Source organism: Cervus canadensis, chromosome 7 (assembly GCF_019320065.1).
Source record: "Cervus canadensis isolate Bull #8, Minnesota chromosome 7, ASM1932006v1, whole genome shotgun sequence".
NCBI lineage: Eukaryota > Metazoa > Chordata > Mammalia > Artiodactyla > Cervidae > Cervus > Cervus canadensis.
In genome coordinates this window covers 12539268-12557521 of record NC_057392.1, presented here as the reverse complement: position 1 = coordinate 12557521, position 18254 = coordinate 12539268, and the positions used below count along the sequence as shown (strand labels likewise).

Genomic DNA, 18254 nt, shown 5'->3' with positions numbered 1-18254 from the left:
ATCTAGCCCAGGATTTCGCATGATGCACTCTGCATATCAGTTAAATAAGCAGAGTGACAATATATAGTCTTGATGTACTCCTTTTCAGTTTTGAACCAGTCCATTTTTCTATGTCCGGTTCTAATTGTTGCTTCTTGATCTGCGTACAGGTTTCACAGGAGGCAGATAGGTGGTCCGATATTCCCATCTCTTGAAGAATTTTCCACAATTTGTTGTGATCCACACAGTCGAAGGCTTCAGTGTAGTCAATGAAGCAGAAGTAGATGTTTTTCTGGAATTCTTTTGATTTTTTTTGTGATCCAGCAGATGTTGGCAATTTGATCTCCAGTTTCTTTGAATTTTCTAAATCTAGCTTGAACATCTGGAAGTTCACGGTTCAGGTACTGTTGAAGTCTAGCTTGGAGAAAATTGAGCATTATTTTGCCAACATGTGAAAAGAGTGCAAGTGTGCAGTAGTTTGAACATTCTTTGGCATTGCCCTTCTTTGGGATTGGAATGAAAATTGACCTTTTCCAGTCCTATGGCCACTGCTGTTTTCCAAATTTGCTGGCATATTGAGTGCAGCACTTTAATAGCATCATTTTTTAGGATTTGAAATAGCTCACCTGGATTTCTACCACCTCCTCTAGCTTTGTTCATAGAGATGTTTCCTAAAGACCCACTTGACTTCGCATTCCAAAATGTCTGGCTCTAGGTGAGTGATCACACCATTGTGGTTATCTGAGTCATGAAGATCTTTTTTGTGTAGTTCTTCTGTGTATTCTTGCCACATCTTCTTAATATCTTCTGCTTCTGTTAGGTCCATACCGTTTCTGTCCTTTATTGTGCCCATCTTTGCATGAAATGTCCCCTTGGTATCTCTGATTTTCTTGAAGAGATCTCTAGTCTTTCCCATTCTATTGTTTTCCTCTATTTCTTTGCACTGTTCACTTAGAAAGGCCACCTTATCCCTTGCTATTCTTTGGAACTCTGCAGTTGGTATGATGGGTGTATTTTTCCTTTTCTCCTTTGCCTTTATCTTCTCTTCTTTTCTCAGCTATTTGTAAGGCCTCCTCAGACAACCATTTGCCTTTTTGCATTTCTTTTTCTTGGGGATGGTTTTGATCACTGCCTCAATGTTCACCTGTACAGTGTTACAAACCTCTGTGCATAATTCTTCAGGCACTATCAGATCTAATCCCTTGAATCTATTTGTCATTTCCACTGTATAATCATAAGGGATTTGATTTAGGTCATACCTGAATGGCCTTTTTCTGGTGGAATCCAACATTGTCCTGTCAATGGTTGTTCAGCAGCTAGTTGCAATTTCGGTGTTCTCGCAGGAGAAGATGAGCATACATCCTTCTACTCTGCCATCTTGAGTGCAATATCTCACTTTATGAAAATATTATTATAACATTCACATTTTTAAAAAGATGGAATCTTTGATCCAGTGTGTACTATGCTTTGAGTACATCTCAATTTGGACTAGCCATAATTCAGGTGCTCAGTGGCCCCACATGGCTGTGACTGCTGTATTGGTGTAGTGTATTTATTCTGGTTCGGGCTTCCCTGGTGGCTCAGCTGGTAACAAATCTGCCAGCAATGTAGGAGACCTGGGTTTGATCCCTAGGTTAGAAAGATCCCCTGGAGAAGGTAATAGCTACCCACTTCAGTATTCTGGCCTGGAGAATTCCATGGACTACATTTACATAGTCCATGGAGTCACAAAGAGTCGGACACAGCTGAGTGATTTTCACTAAGACTAATTAATTCTGATTAATGAAAATTTAGAATATGTTCTTGCAGTGACTATGTGATTTTCACTCTGCTTAAAAACTATTTGTATGTGATGGAAATACTGACTCAATTAAAAATAGGCTATGCCTGCCCTCAGCAGTCATAGCTGAGCTTTACAGCCAGCTGGCTTGGGGACCAGTCCCACCTACCAATGTGCCTGCAGTAATCATGGCTCAGTAAAAACAGAAGAGCACACATACCCACATGGAGTATACCCCTGGAGCACTTGGCTGGAGATGTAGCTAATATACCTCATACATAGAAACAAACAATGAGAGTTAAACAAAATGAGGAGACAAAGTGGTAGCTTCCAATTGAAAGCTAAGACCAAACCTCAGGAAAAAAAAAAAAAAAATTATAAAGCAGGGATGCTGCAATTTACCAGATAAAGAATTCAAAGTAATAGTCATAGAGATTCTCCAAACTTGGCATAAGAATGGATGAACTCAGAACTCAAAGTGATAAATATATGTATATATGTATATAGTACTCTTGCCTGGAAAATCCCATGGATGGAGGAACCTGGTAGGCCGTAGTCCATGGGGTCGTGAAGAGTCAGACACGACTGAGCGACTTCACTTTCACTTTTCACTTTCATGCATTGGAGAAGGAAATGGCAACCCACTCCAGTGTTCTTGCCTGGAGAATCCCAGGGACGGGGAAGCCTGGTGGGCTGCCGTCTATGGGGTTGCACAGAGTTGGACACGACTGAAGCGACTTAGCAGCAGCATAGGTATAGCTATATAGTAAAGATCCAATCAGAACTGAAGAATACAATAACTGAAATGAAAAATGCGCTAGAGGGAATCAACAGTAGATTAGAGGATATAAAAGAATCGATCAGCAATCTGGAAGACGGGGTAGTAGAAATTACCCCAGCAAAACAGCAAAAAGAACAAAGAATTTTAAAAAGTAAGGATAGTTTAAGGGATTCCTGAGTGAGGACTTCCCAGGTGATTCAGTGGTAAATAATCTACTTGCCAATGCAGGAGATGCTGGTTTGATCCATGGGTCAGGGAGAGCCCCTTGAGTAGGAAATGACAACCCACTCCAGTATTCTTGCCAGGCCAATCCCATGGACAGAGAAGTCTGGCATGCTATAGTCCATTGGGTTGCAAAGAGTTGGACACAACTGAGTGACTGGGCAGGCATGCACAAGATAACATCAAGCTTGCTATCATTGGCATTATAGGGTTCCTGAAAGGAGAAGAAAGAGGAAGGGACAGAAAACCTACTTGAAGAAATAATGGCTGAAAACTTCTGTAATCTGGCAAAGGAAATAGGCATGCAAGTCCAGGAAGCACAAAGAGAGTTCCAAACAAGATGAACCCAAAGAGACACACATATATGAACCCATAAAGACACAATATAACTAAATGTTAAAAGTTAAAGAGAATCTTAAACACACATACACACACACACACACACACATGCATGCATGCACACAGAGAAACTAGTTGTGTAAAAAGGAATTCCCATAAATCTCTCCAGATTTATCAGCAGAAACTACAGGCCACTGGCGTGATATATTCAAAGTGCTAAAAGAAAAAAAAAATACAACCAAGAGTAGGCTAACTGGCAAGGTTATCATTTAGAATTGAAGGAGGGAAAGAGAATTTTCTAGAGTGAAAAAGCTAAAGGAGTTCACCACCTCTAAATTAGCCTTGAAAGAAAGTTAAAGGAACTCCTGTAAATGGAAAAGAAAAGCCAATTTCTAGAAACAAGAAAATTATGAAAGAAAAAAAAAAAACTTACTGGTAAAGGCAAACATATAGTAAAGGTAGTAGATCATCCACCTATAAAACTAGTATAAAGTTTAAAAAATAAAAGTAGTAAAATTATATCTAAAATAATTCAGATGGAGAGATCAAGGTGGCAGAAATAGAAGGATATGGAGCTCACCTACTCCCATAAATACATCACAAATACATTTACGTGTGAAACAGTTCTCATAGAATACCTATTGAATGGTGACAGAGGATCTCATAAACCACAGTTGCAAGAATGATCACCATGTACTTGAGCAGGATGGAAAAAACAAAGGGGAAGTATTTGAAGTGCCCCTGGGAGGGAGTTGTGAAAGGGAAAGATTCCCTCATCCTGGGAGCTCCCATTCATCAGCTAGGAGATCAGCCAGGACAGAAAGGGAGCTTCAGAGGTTCAGAGGAGAGTGGAGAAGATACCTTGCGGCAGGCAGAACAGAGACCAAAAACACAGATGATCTGGGCCACCTCACTGCACTCCCCAGCCTGTGATATATATCTGATGGTGCATGCAGGGGCTGGGTGCTAAAACTCAGTCTTCAGAGGCCAAACCATAGGACTGGAGTTGGCTGTGTGGCGACAACCTGAAGGAGTTGGAGTGTGGGCCAGAACTGGGAGTGTATGCAGGACAGAGCTGAGGTCCACATAGAAACTGCATGGTTAACAAGCATGCAGAGGAGGAGGTGGGGCCTCACTATAGGAGCCTCATTTTTGGCATGCTTGCAGTGGGTATGGCTCTGCCTCCATGAGCTTTGGGAGCATGCAGACACAGAAGGGTTGTCCAACCCAGAAGCAGGGCTGAAATATGAGCAGATCCCCAGGGGCCACATGACTTTGGAAGCAGGGCTGAAATCTGAACTTTATCTGGTGGCTTTGCAACTTCAGCAGATTTACACCTGGAGTGCCTTTGTAAGCTCAGTGGTGGTGGGATATCTGAGCAGATTACTGGTGCTTCTGTGGTTGAGGTGGGTCTGGAGGTAGTAGCTGTGGACATTGTGGGCAGGGACATGTGGAGCCAGGGCCAGGATGATACTGTATCTCCCATGGTGGGTCCAGGTGTGCAACTACTCATGACTGTGGTGGGTCCCAGTGCCTGACATAAGGAGATCTGTGTCAGTGGATCTCTGCTGATGACATTGTGAGCACAGCGCCTGAGGGACATCCAGTTCCGACATTTTCACAGCTGAAAGCAGTGCCAGCAGCAGGCTAACAGCAGTGTACTTTGTGAGCATGCACATTGGGTAAAAGCTGACACCGAAGAGTGTGCTTTCTGGTGGATAGCTCCTGTGGAGGAATGATCAGTGACTCTTCTCCCAGTGGAAGTGCACCAGTTACACCTACCCCACACTGTAGCTCATAAACAGATCTAGGGTCATCTGCTCCAACAACTGGGGAGCAGATCCTACTCCTGACAGGGCTTTGACAGCCACAGAGCAAAGAGGAGTCCCTGTTCAACATGCAGTGCAGGCTCTGGTTATAAGACCAATCACACCCTGTATCAAGGGGATAACAGCCAGCAAACTCAGGAAAGACATGGGAGGCTTCTATACCAAAAGCCCTTGCAGCAAAAATATTAGACACATGCAGGCCACACACAGATGCTCCTACATAAAAAACAGCCACAAGTAGGTAACTGTTTCTCCTAGATTTATAGAATTAGAAATATAAAGAAGCAGAGGAACCACTCCCAATTAAAAGAACAAGAAAAGTCTCCTGAAGGAATAAACAGTGAAACAGACCTCTCCAGTCTACCACATCCTGAGTTCAAAAAGGAGGTAATAAAAATACTAAACACCATAAAACTCTGAGAGGAGAACATAGGCAAAACATGATGTGACATAAATTGTAGCAATGTTTTCTTAGGTCAGCCTCGCAACGTAATAAAATTTTTAAAAAATCAAATGGGACCTAATCAAACTTAGATGCTTTTCAGGAAACCATAAACAAAATAAAAAGACAACTACAAACAGGGAGAAAATATTAGCAAACAACATAATTGACAAGGCCTTAATTTCTAAAATATAGAAATAGTACACAGAACTCAATAACAAAAAGATAATATAATAAAAAATGGGCACAAGTAGACATTTTTTCAAAGAAGACATACAGATGGCCAATAAGCCATTGAAGATGCTAAACACCACTGATTATTAGAGAAATGAAAATCAAAACAAGGTTGTACCTCACACTTGTCAGAATGGCCATCATTAAAAAATCTACAAATAGTAAATATTGGAGAGGATGTGGAGAAATAGGGATCTTCCTACACTGTTGGCAGGTAATGTGAACTGGTGTACCTACTATGGAAAGTAGTATGGAGGTTTCTTTAAAAACTAAAAAGAGAGTTACCATATGACTCAGCTTTATCCTATTTCTGGGCATATGTAAACAGATAGCTTTAATTCTAAAAGATACATGCCCCCCAGTGTTCATAACAGCACTGCTTACAATAGCTAAGACATGGAAGCAACATAAATGTCCATTGGCAGATGAATGGATAAAGAAGATGTGGCATATACATAAAGGAAACTATAAGCAAGGTGAAAAGACAATCCTCAGAATGGGAGAAAATAATAGCAAGTGAAACAACTGACAAAAGATTAATTTCCAAAATATATAAGCAGCTCCCACAACTCAATAATAGAAAAACAACAAAAGTGGGAAAAAGACCTAAACAGACATTTCTCCAAAGAAGACATACAGATGGCTAACAAACACATGAAAAGATGCTCAACATCACTCATTATTAAAGAAATGCAAATCAAAACTACAATGAGATATTACCGCACACCAGTCAGAATGGCCATCATCAAAAAGTCCACAAGCAGTAAATGCTGAAGAGCGTGTGGAGAAAAGGGAACCCTCTTGCACTCTTGGTGGGAAAGTAAATTGATACAGCCACTATGGAAGATGGTATGGAGATTCCTTAAAAAACTAGAAATAAAACCACCATATGACCCAGCAATCCCACTCCTAGGCATATACCCTGAGGAAACCAAAATTGAAAAGGACACATGTACCCCAATGTTCATTGCAGCATTATTTACAAGAGCTAGAACGTGGAAGCAACCTAGATGTCCATCAACAGATGAATGAATAAATGTTGTGGTACATATGCACAATGGAATATTCAGTTCAGTTCAGTTCAGTTGCTCAGTCGTGTCTGATTCTTTGCGACCACATGAATCACAGCACGCCAGGCCTCCCTGTCCATCACTAACTCCCGGATTCTACCCAAACCTATGTCCATCGAGTCGATGATACCATCCAGCCATCTCATCCTCCGTCGTCCCCTTCTCCTCCTGCCCCAATCCTTCCCAGCATTAGGGTCTTTTCCAGTGAGTCAACTGTTCGCATGAGGTGGCCAAAGTACTTGAATTTCAGCTTCAACATCAGTCCTTCCAGTGAACACCCAGGACTCAGCCATAAAAAGGAACACATTTGAATCAGTTCTAATGAGGATGACCCTAGAGGCTATTATACAGAGTGAAATAAGTCAGAAAGAGAAAGATAAATATCCTATACTAGTACATATTTACGGAATCTAGAAAGATGGTATTGAAGATTTTATTTGCAGGGCAACAGCGGAGAAACAAACATACAGAACAGACTTTTGGACACGGGGAGAGGGGAAGAGGGGGAGAGAGGAGGAGAGGGGAAGAGAGGGTGAGATGTATGGAGAGAGTAACATGGAAACTTATATTACCGTATGTAAAATAGATAGCCAGTGGGAATTTGCTGTATGTCTCAGGGAACTCATACAGGGGTTCTGTAGGTTCTGTGTCAACCTAGAGGGTTGGGACGGGGAGGGAGGTGGGAGGGAGGTTAGAGAGGGAGAGGACATACGTATACCTATGGTTGAGTCTTGTTGATGTTTGGCAGAAACCAACAAAATTCAGTAAAGCAATTACCCTTCAGTTAAAAATATAAATAAATTTAAAAATTAAAAAAAGATGTGGCGCGCACACACACACATATGTGTATATATATATAGCAGAGTGCCTGAGAGAGACAGAGGCAGTGTGCCTGAAGACAAAGAAACAGAGACAATGCCTGAAGAACTATGGACGAAGGTTCATAACATTGTACAGGAGGTAGTGACCAAAACCATCCCAAAGAAGAAGAAAGGCAGTAAGGCAAAATGGTTATCTGAGGAGGCCATTCTGATAGCTGAGAAAAGAAGAGACACAAAAGGCAAAGGAGAAAGGAAAGGGTAAACCCAACTGAATGCAGAGTTCTGAAGAATAGCAAGGAGAGAGAAGAAAGTCTTCTTAAGTGAACAATGCAAATAAATAGAGGAAAATAATAGAATGGGAAAGACTACAGGTCTCTTTAAGAAATTTAGAGACATCAAGGGAACATTGCCTGCAAAGGTGGGCACAATAAAGGACAGAAATGGTAAGGACCTAACAGAAACAGAAGAGATTAAGAAGAGGTGGCAAGAATACACATAAGAACTGTACAAAAAGGTCTTAATGACCCAGATAACTGTGATGGTGTGGTCACTCTCTAGAGCCAGACATCCTGGACTGTGAAATCAAGTGGGCCTTAGGAAGCATCACTATGAACAAAACTAGTGGAGGTGATGGAATTCTAGCTCAGCTCTTCACAATCCTTAAAGATGATGCTGTTAAAGTGCTGGACTCAATATGCCAGCAAATTTGGAAAACTCAGCAGTGGCCACAGGACTGAAAAAGTTCAATTTTCATTTCAATCCCAGAGAAGGACAAGGCCAAAGAATGTTCAGACTACCATATACTTGTGCTCATTTCACATGTTAGCAAGGTAATGCTTAAAATCCTTCAAGACAGGCTTCAATAGTACATGAACCAAGAACTCCCAGATGTACAAGCTGGGTTTAGAAAAGGCAGTGGAACTCGAGATCCAGTTGCCAACATCCATCTGCTTCTGCTTCACTGACTACACTGAAGCCTTTGACAGTGTGGATGACAACAAACTGTGGAAGATTCTTAAAGAGATGAGCATATTAGACCACCTTACCTGCCTCATGAGAAACCTGTGTGCAGGTCAAGAAGCAATAGAACCTGACATGAAACAATAGACTGGTTCAAAATTAGGGGAAAAAGTACATCAAGGCTGTATATTGTCACCCTGCTTATTTAACTTATATGCAGAGTACATCATGTGAAATGTCAGGCTGGATGAGTCACAAGCTGGAATCAAGATTGCCAGGAGAAACACAAGCAGCCTTAAATATGCAGGTGACACTATCTAATGGAAGAAAGTGAAGAGGAACTAAAAAACCTCATGACGAAGCTGGAAGAGGAGAGTGAAAAAAACTCAACATTCAAAAAAATAAGATCATGGCATCCAGTCCCATTACTTCAGGGTAAATAGAAGGGGGGAAAGTGAAGGCAGTGACATTTTGTTTTCTTGGGCTCCAGGATCAATGCAGATGATGACTGCAGCCATGAAATTAAAAGATGCTCCTTGGAAGAAAAGCTATGACAAACCTAAACAGCGTATTAAGAAGCACACACATCATTTTGCTGACAAAGGTTCAATATTTTGGCCACCTGATGCAAAGAGCTAACTCATTGGAAAAGGCCCTGATGCTGGGGAAAATTGAGGGCAAGAGAAGGGGCTAACAGAAGATGAGATGGTTGGATGGCATCAGTGACTCAATGGGGATGGATTTGAAGAAACTCAGGGATATAGTAATGGACAGAGAAACTTGGCATGCTGCAGTTCATAGGGTGGCAAAGAGTTGGACATGACTTAGTGACTGAACAACAACAATATATGAGAAACCCACAGCTAGAATAATATTCAACTGAAAGGCTGAAAGCTTTTCTACTAAGATTAGGAAACACACAAGGATGCCCATCCTCACCAGTTTTATTCAACATAGTTTTAGGAATCCTAACCATTGCAATCAGGCAAGAAAAAGATAAAAGGCACCCAGACTGGAAAGGAAGAAGAAAAACTGTTTGCAGGTGATATGTTACTACATACAGAAAACCCTAAAGCCTCCACGATAGTAATAATTTTTAAAAAAGGCTACAACTAATGAATTCAGTAAAGGTGATGTCTACAAGAATCAATATACAGAAATGTGTTGCTTTTTTGGACATTAATCATGTACTATCAGAGAAATTAAGATTTCAGGCCCATTTACAACTGCATCAAAAAGTTTAAAAGTTTAAAATACCAAAAATGTGAAACACTTGTACTTTGAAAACTAAGATGTTGACAGAAATTGCAGATGGAGATGACATAAATAAATTGAAAGATACACATGCTCACGGATTAGAAGAATTAATACTGTTAAAATGTCCATACCACCTAAAGCAGTTTACACATTCAGTGCAGTCCTTATCAAAATTCCAATGACATTTTGCACAGAACTGGAACAGATAAATCTAAAGTTTATATAGAATCACACACACACAAAACCAAACCCCAAAGAGCTAAAGTGATCTTAAGAAAGAAAAAGAATGTTGGAATTATCATATTCCCTGATTTCAAACTATTGTACAAATCTATAGTAATCAAAAGTATATGGTGCTGGCATAAATGCAGACACAGATCAATGGGCCAAATAGAGAGCCCAGAAATAAATTTACATTTATATGGTCATTAATTTATATGGTCATTAACTTATGACCATATAAATTGGGAAAGGAGCACATCAAGGCCGTATATTGTCACCCTGTTTATTTAACTTAGATGCAAAGTACATCATGTGAAATGATGGGCTTGATGAAGCACACGCTGGAATCAAGATTGACAGGAGAAATATTAATAACCTCAGGTACGTAGGTGACCCCACCCTTATGGCAGAAAGTGAAGAAGAACTAAAGAGCCTCTCGATGAAAGTGAAAGAGGAGAGTGAAAAAGTTGACTTAAAACTCAACATTCAGAAAAGTAAGATCATGGTATCTGGTCCCATCACTTCATGGCAAATAGATGGGGAAACAATGGAAACAGTGACAGACTTCATTTTCTTGGGCTCCAAAATCACTGCAGATGGTGACTGCAGCCATGAAATTAAAAGACGCTTACTCCTTGGAAGAAAAGCTGTGACCAACCTAGACAGCATATTAAAAAGCAGAGACATTTCTTTGCTGACAAAGGTCAGTCTAGTCAGAGCTATGGTTTTTCCAGTAGTTATGTATGGATGTAAGAGTTGGATCATAAAGCTGAACACCAAAGAATTGATGCTTTTGAACTGTGGTGTTGGAGAAGACTCTTTGAGAGTCCCTTGAGTTGCAAGGAGATCAAACCAGTCCATCCTAAAGGAAATCAGTCCTGAATGATTCATTGGAAGGACTGATGCTTAAGCTGAAGCTCCAATACTTTGGCCACCTGATGGAAAGAACTGACTCATTAAAAAGACCCTCATGCTAGGAAAGAATGATGGCAGGAAGAGAAGGGGACAGTAGAGGATAAGATGGTTGGATGCATCACTAACTCGATGGACATGAGTTTGAGCAAGCTCCGAGAGTTGGTGATAGACAGGGAAGCCTGGTGTGCTGCAGTCCATGGTGTTGCAAAGAGTTGGACACAACTGAATGGCTGAACGGAAGTGAACTAATTTGTGACAAGGAAGCCCAGAATATACAATGGGGGAAAAAACAGTCTCTTCAAAAAATGGTGCTGGGAAAAAAGAATACCATATATAAAAATAATCTCAAAATAGATGACACATAAATGTGAAACCTGAAAGCATAAAACTCCTAAAAGAAAACATAGGCAACATATTCTTTGGCATTGTTCTTAGCAATATATATATATGTGTGTGTGTGTGTGTGTGTATACATATATATGTATATGTATATATATATATTTGGATCTGTGTCTTCAGGCAAGGTAAACAAAAGTAAAAATAAACAAGTGGAACTATATCTAACTAAAAAGCCTTGCACAGGAACTGATAGCAGAGGAACTATCAACAAAATAAAGAGGTATGTTGCTGAATCAGTTCAGTCACTCAGTCGTGTCCAACTCTGTGACCCCATGGACTGCAGCACATCAGGCTTCCCTGTCCATCATCAACTTCTGGAGCTTGCTCAGACTCATGTCCATTGAGTCGGTGATGCCATCGAACCATCTCATCCTCTGTTGTCCATTTCTCCTCCTGCCTTCAGTCTTTCCCAGCATCAGAAGATGGGGCAGTTCTTTGCATCAGGTGGCTGAAGTATTGGAGTTTCAGCTTCAGCATCAGTCCTTCCAGTAAATATTCAGGGTTGATTTCCTTTATGATTGACTAGTTTGATTTCCTTGCAGTCCAGGGGACTCTCAAGAGTCTTCTCCAACAAACACCACAGTTCAAAAGCATCATTTCTTTGGCGCTCAGCTTTCTTTATGGTCCAACTCTTACATCCATACATGACTACTGGAAAAACCATAACTTTGACTTGATGAATCTTTGTCAGCAAAATAATGTTTCTGCTTTTTAATATGCTGTCTAGGTTTGTCATAGCTTTTCTTTCAAGGAGCAAGCCTCTTTTAATTTCATGGCTGTAGTCATCATCTGCAGTGATTTTAGTGTCCAAGAAAATTGAATTGGAGAACATATTTGCAAATGATTTATTTTATAAGGAGTTTAATATCTAAAATATACAAAGAACTTAAAGAGGTCAAGGTCAAAAAACAACCTGATATAAAAAAATTGGCAGAGGACTTGAATAGACATTTTTCCAAAGGAGACATACAGACTTGAGAAAAGATATTCAGCATCACTAATCATCAGGAAAATGCAATTCAAAACCACAGTGAGATACCATCTCACACCTGTCAGAATGCCTATTATCCAAAGGTAACAAATAAGTGTTGAGGAAGAGAGAGGGGAACCCTCATGCACAGTTATGTGTGTGTACTGTCATGTCCAACTGTTGCAACCCCATGGATTGTAGCCCACCAGGCTCCTCTGTCCGTGGAATTTTCCAGGCAACAGTACTGGAGTGGGTTGCCATTTCCTACTCGGGGAGATCTTCCTGACCCAGGAATTGAACCCAAGTCTCTTGTGTCTCCTGCATTGGCAGGCAGATTCTTTATTGTGCCATCTGGGAAACCCCCATGCAATGTTGGTGGGAATATAAATTGGGAGCACAGCATAGAGATTCCTTACAAATTAAAAAAGGAACTACCATATGATCTAACAATCTGGCCATTTTTCCAAAAAAAGACTAATTCAAAAGGATATGTGCACCCCTATGTTCTTTGCATCATTATTCACAGTAATAAAGATACAGAGGCAACCCAAGTGCCCATTGATAGATGCATGGATAAAGAAAATGTGGTATATGAGTCATAAAAAAGAATGAAATTTTACCATTTGCAGCAGGTGGATGTCCCTGGAGGATATATTGCTAAGTGAAATAAGACAGAGAAAAACAAATTCCATATGACTTCACTTACATGTGGAATCTAAGAGATGAAACAAAGCAGAAACAGACTCATAGATCCAGAGAACAAACTGGTAGTTGTCATGGAGGAGAGGATGAGGGGAGTTGGGCAAAATAGGTGAAAGAAATTAATTTAAATTTCCAGTTATGAAATAATTAAGTCATGGAATGTGATGTGCAGCTTAGGAAATACAGTTTATAATATTGTAATAGCTTTGTATAGTGACAGATGGCTATTAGTCTTGTCATGGTGATCAATAATAATGTATATGTGTTGAATCACTATGTTTTATACCTGAAACTAACTGTATGTCATCTGTATTTCAATGTAAAAAAAAGGAAAAAAAGGCTGTATTTTTGATGCTGTAGAACTAAGATTGGTTAGTTTTTATGTATCAAATCTAGACTCGCTGGTTAAACTATAACTTAGTTAAACTATTAATTTCAACACCAGTTTACTTTAAGATCACAGATTTGAACTGAATGTTAAATAGCTATTACAGTGTTAAAGAGACAATGCTAATATTTTGCAATCATGTATTGTCTTTCATCCTGAGCATCCAGTTGAGCGGTGGTTTTCTAGCTGTGTTCTGCCAAGCCCCAGGGCTACTGTGCAATTTAAAGTAGAGTTGGGAGGTTCAGTAAGCTGGGCTCTCTCTCTCACCACTGTCATCCAATATTTTCAGTGTTTTATTCTGTTCAGAATTCTGTGTAAGGTTTCCCCTTGTTGAGGTGGGTAGTTTATGTGGTATTTTAAAAGTTTGGAGGCTGTTGTATCCTGGTAGTTATTTCTGTGCATCTAAACCTATTTGATGTTTTTTTTCACACTATTGTAGGAATGTGGTAAAAAGTTTTTGATTCTTTATGCTGGAATCTTGGTCTGTAATTTACATAAACACTGTTTTTCTGCCTCTTTGTCTTTCTCTTCCCGCCCTCTCTCTGACTTATGGGCATCATTGAGCATCTGCTTTATGTGACCACAGTAGGATTTTGGCGCTGTACTGTATACAATAAAATCTTTAAATCCACAGCAGATAGATTTCCCAGAGACATTTTCACTTAAATTTCTAAAATAAAATTGTGTGCTTTACCTTTTAAAAATATTTAGAATAAGGGAAGTTTTACTAACACAAATGATTTATGTCTATCTTCAGTGTGAAGATGAAGTACCTTTCAGGATGCTGGAATTAAACTTGTGAAAAACTAGAAAGTTGGGAGTTAAAAACCAGTGTAGCTGGGATACAAAGCCTGAAAATCATCCAAATCTACAGGAATTGTGTACTACAGGTCCATGAGACAGTTGCTAAAGTGGCTTGTCTTCTCATTCTCTTGACATTGTCTTTTACAGAGCAAAACTTTTTAATTTTAATGAATTTCAGCTTATTGGTTATTTCTTTCAGGGATCATGTCTTTGGTGTTGTATTTTACAAAGGTACCGCTATACCCAAAGTTAGCTACATTTTCTCCTATATTATCTTCCGAGAGTTTTGTAAGTTTTGCATTTTACATTTAGGTCTGTGATCCATTTTAATTCATTTTTGTGGAGAGTGTAAAGCCTTTGTCAGACATGTCATTTTTCTTTTTTTTGCATATAGATGTCCAGTTATTCCAGCACCATTTGTTGAAGAGACTGTCTTTACTCCATCTTACTACCTTTGCTCTTTTATCAAAGATCAGTTGACTATAAGGGTCAATTTCTGGGCTCTGTATTCTGTTCCCTTAATCTATTTGTCTATTCTCTTGCTGATACTACACTGTTGATTACTATAGCTTTATAGTAAATCTTGAAACTAGGTAACACCAGTCAGCCAACTTTGTTCTTCTCTTTTGATATTGTGTTGACTATTCTGACTCTTTGCCTCTCCTTGTGAACTTTAGAGTCAGTTTTGTTGATACTCACAAAATATTGATAACTTGCTGATATTTTGATTGGGATCATATTGAATTCATAGATAATATTGTGAAGAACTGACACTTTGACAGTATTGATTCTTCTTTTCATGAACATGGAATATCTCCATTTATTCTTTGATATCGTTCATCAGAGTTCTGTAGTTCTTCTCTTATAGATCTTGTACATATTTTATTAGATTTATACTTAAGTAATTTCTTTAGGTGTTAATATAAATAGTGCTGTGGTTTTTTGTTTTTTAATTTTTATTTTATTCATTTGGCTGCAACGGGTCTTAGTTGCAGCATCACACCAGCCTCCGTAGTTGTGGTGCATGGGCTTAGTTGCTCCAAGGCATGTGGGATCTTAGCTGCCTGACCAGGGATTGAACCTGTGTCCTCTGTGTTGCAAGGCAGATTCTTAACCACTGGACTACTGGGAAAGTCCTGTATTTTGTTTTTAATTTAAATTCCACATGTTTACTTTTGGCATATAGGAAAATGGTTGACTTTTATCTGTTAACCTTATATCTTGCAACCTTGCTATAGTTACTTTTTAACTCAAGGGGATTTTTTATTTTTTTGGCTGCTTCTTTCAGATGTTCTACATAGATGATCACATCATCTGTGGATAAAGGTAGTTTTATGACTTCTTTCCTGATCTGTATACCTTTTATTTCCTTTTCTTGCCTTACTGCATTAACTAGGACATCCACTGTGATGCTGAAAAGGAGTGATGTGAGGCTAGACCGTTGCCTTATATCTGATCTTTGTGGGAAAGTGTCAAGTTTCCCAACATTAAGTGTGATGTTAGCTGTATGGTTTCTGTAGAAAGTCTTTATCAAGTTGAGAAAGTTACTCTCTATTCCTAGTTTTTATCATGGAGGTTTTTTTTCTATCATGAATATATTATATATACACACATATATATGTATGTACATTATTTTTTAATTGGAGAACAATTGCTTTACAATGTGTGGTGGTCTCTGTAGTACATCAGTGTGAATCAGTCATAATTATATATGTATCACCGCTCTCTCGAGCCTCCCTACCTGCCTCACTCCACCCCTCTACGCTGTCATAGACTGGGCTCCCTGTGTTACACAGCAGCTTCCCGCTAGGAAAGTTACCTGCTTTACACATGATGGTGTATATATGTCAGTGCTACTTTCTCAGTCTGTCCCACCCTCTCCTTCCCACGCCTTGTCTGCCAGTTTGTTCTTTACATCTGCATTTCCATTTCTCTGTAAATAGGTTCATCAGTACTATTTTTCTAGATTCCATATATGTGCATTAATATATGATATCTGTTTTTCTCTTTCTGGCTTACTTCACTCGTATAATAGGCTCTAGGTTCATCCACCTTACTAAAACTACTCAAATTCATTCCTTTTTATGGCTGAGTAATATTCCATTTTGTATATGTACCACAACTGCTTTATTTTTATTTCTAGCTTTATAAATTTTTTTTTGGTTGGTGAAAATTGCTTTACAATGTTGTGTCAGTTTCTGCCATACAACAGTGTGAATCAGTCATTATTTTATATATATCCCTCTGCACTGAGCCTTCCTCCCCTCCCCCCATCTCACTCCTCTAGGCCATCACAGAGCACCAGACTGGGCTCCCTGTATTATATAGCAAGTTTCCACTGACTATCTATTTTACACATGCTAGTGTATGTATGTCAGTGGTACTTGCTCAATTCATCTCACTCTCACCTTCCCCCACTGTGTCAAGTCAGTTCTCTACTAGGTTCATCAGTACCATTTTTCTAGATTCCATATATCTGTGTTAATATATAATACTTGTTTTTTTCTTTCTGACTTACTTCACTCTATATAAGAGGCTCTAGGTTCATCTACCTCACTACAACTGACTCAAATTTATTCTTTTTTATGACTGAGTGTATTCCATTATACCACAACTTCTTTATCTATTCATTTGTTGATGGACATCTTGGTTGCTTCCATGTCCTGGCTATTGTAAATAGTGCTGTGATGAACACTGGGGTACATGTGTCATTTTGAATTGTGGCTTTCTCAGGGTATATGCCCAGTAGTGGGATTGCTGGGTCATATGGTAGTCTGGGGGCTTCCCTAGTGGGTAAGTGATAAAGAATCTGCCTGCAATTCAGGAGACCACCTTCTACGCAAGGGTCATGGGTTCAATCCCTGGATTGGGAATATTGCCTGAAGAAAATGGCAACCCAGTCTAATAGTCTTGCCTGGGAAATCCCATGGACAAAGGAGCTTGGAGGGCTACAGTCCATGGGGTCACAAGAGCCTGACACGACTTTACAACTAAACCACCACCACACGGTGGTTTATTCCTAGTTTGTTATGAGTCTCCACACTGCAGTGGCAGTGCCAGTTTACGTTCCCACCAACAGTGCAGCAGGGTCCTGTTTTCTCTACATCCTGTCTAGCATTTATTGTTTGTAGGTTTTTTTGCTGATGACCATTCTGATTGGTATGAGATGATACCTCATTGTAGTTTTGATTTGTATTTCTCTAATAATGAGTGATGTGAGCATCTTTTCATGTGTGTATTGGCCATCTGTATGTCTTCTTTGGAGAAATGTCTGCTTAAATTTTTGTCCATTTTTTGACTGGACTGGTGAATGAATTATATATTTTTAATGATCTATTGCTGTATGTTTTTATGGAGGTAAAACTTAGTTTCATTTTAGTCTTCCTTGTTCATTGATTATTCTTTTACTTTTACCAATTGGTAATTTGTGTGTTTTTAGGCTCAGCTTGCCAATCGGAAACAAAAATTAGAGTCTGTGGAACTGTCCAGCCAGTCGGAAATTCAGCACCTGAGCAGTAAGCTGGAGCGGGCCAATGATACTATCTGTGCCAATGAGCTGGAAATAGAGCGCCTCACCATGAGAGTCAATGACTTGGTTGGAACCAATATGACAATTATGCAAGAGCAGCGACAGAAAGAAGAAAAATTGAGGGAATCTGAAAAACTGCTAGAGGTATATTTTTAAATTGTTATGTACTATAACCGAGGAAATGTGTGCATGTATGTTTTAAGAGAGACTAATTAACCTAGAAATAGGTTCCAAAGTCTGCAGTTTCTTACCTACTCTGTAGCCAATGGATCAGATATTGATATTAATAACAGGATCAGTTCAGTTTAGTTCAGTCGCTCAGTCGTGTCCAACTCTTTGCGACCCCATGAACTGCAGCACCCCAGGCCTCCCTGTCCACCACCAACTCCTTGAGTCCACCCAAATCCATGGCCATTGAGTCGGTGATGCCATCCAATCATCTCATCCTCTGTCAACCCCTTCTCCTCCTGCCTTCAATCTTTCCCAGCATCAGGGTCTTTTCAAATGAGTCAGCTCTTTGCATCAGGTGGCCAAAGTATTGGAGTTTCAGCTTCAACGTCAGACCTTCCAATGAACACCTAGGACTGATCTCCTTTAGGATGGACTGATTG

General features: G+C 39.6%; 1 protein-coding gene across 12 annotated transcripts in view; it reads left to right on the top strand.

Moving 5' to 3' along the window:
• The window catches only part of CEP63 (centrosomal protein 63), a 79517-nt gene that overhangs the window by 41622 nt on the left and 19641 nt on the right, over positions 1 to 18254 (top strand). For all 12 annotated transcript variants that reach the window (XM_043474351.1, XM_043474353.1, XM_043474358.1 and 9 more), the window contains one exon: positions 17554 to 17787. In XM_043474351.1, the coding sequence (XP_043330286.1) occupies positions 17554 to 17787 (234 nt within the window). The remainder of the gene's footprint in view (positions 1 to 17553; positions 17788 to 18254) is intronic.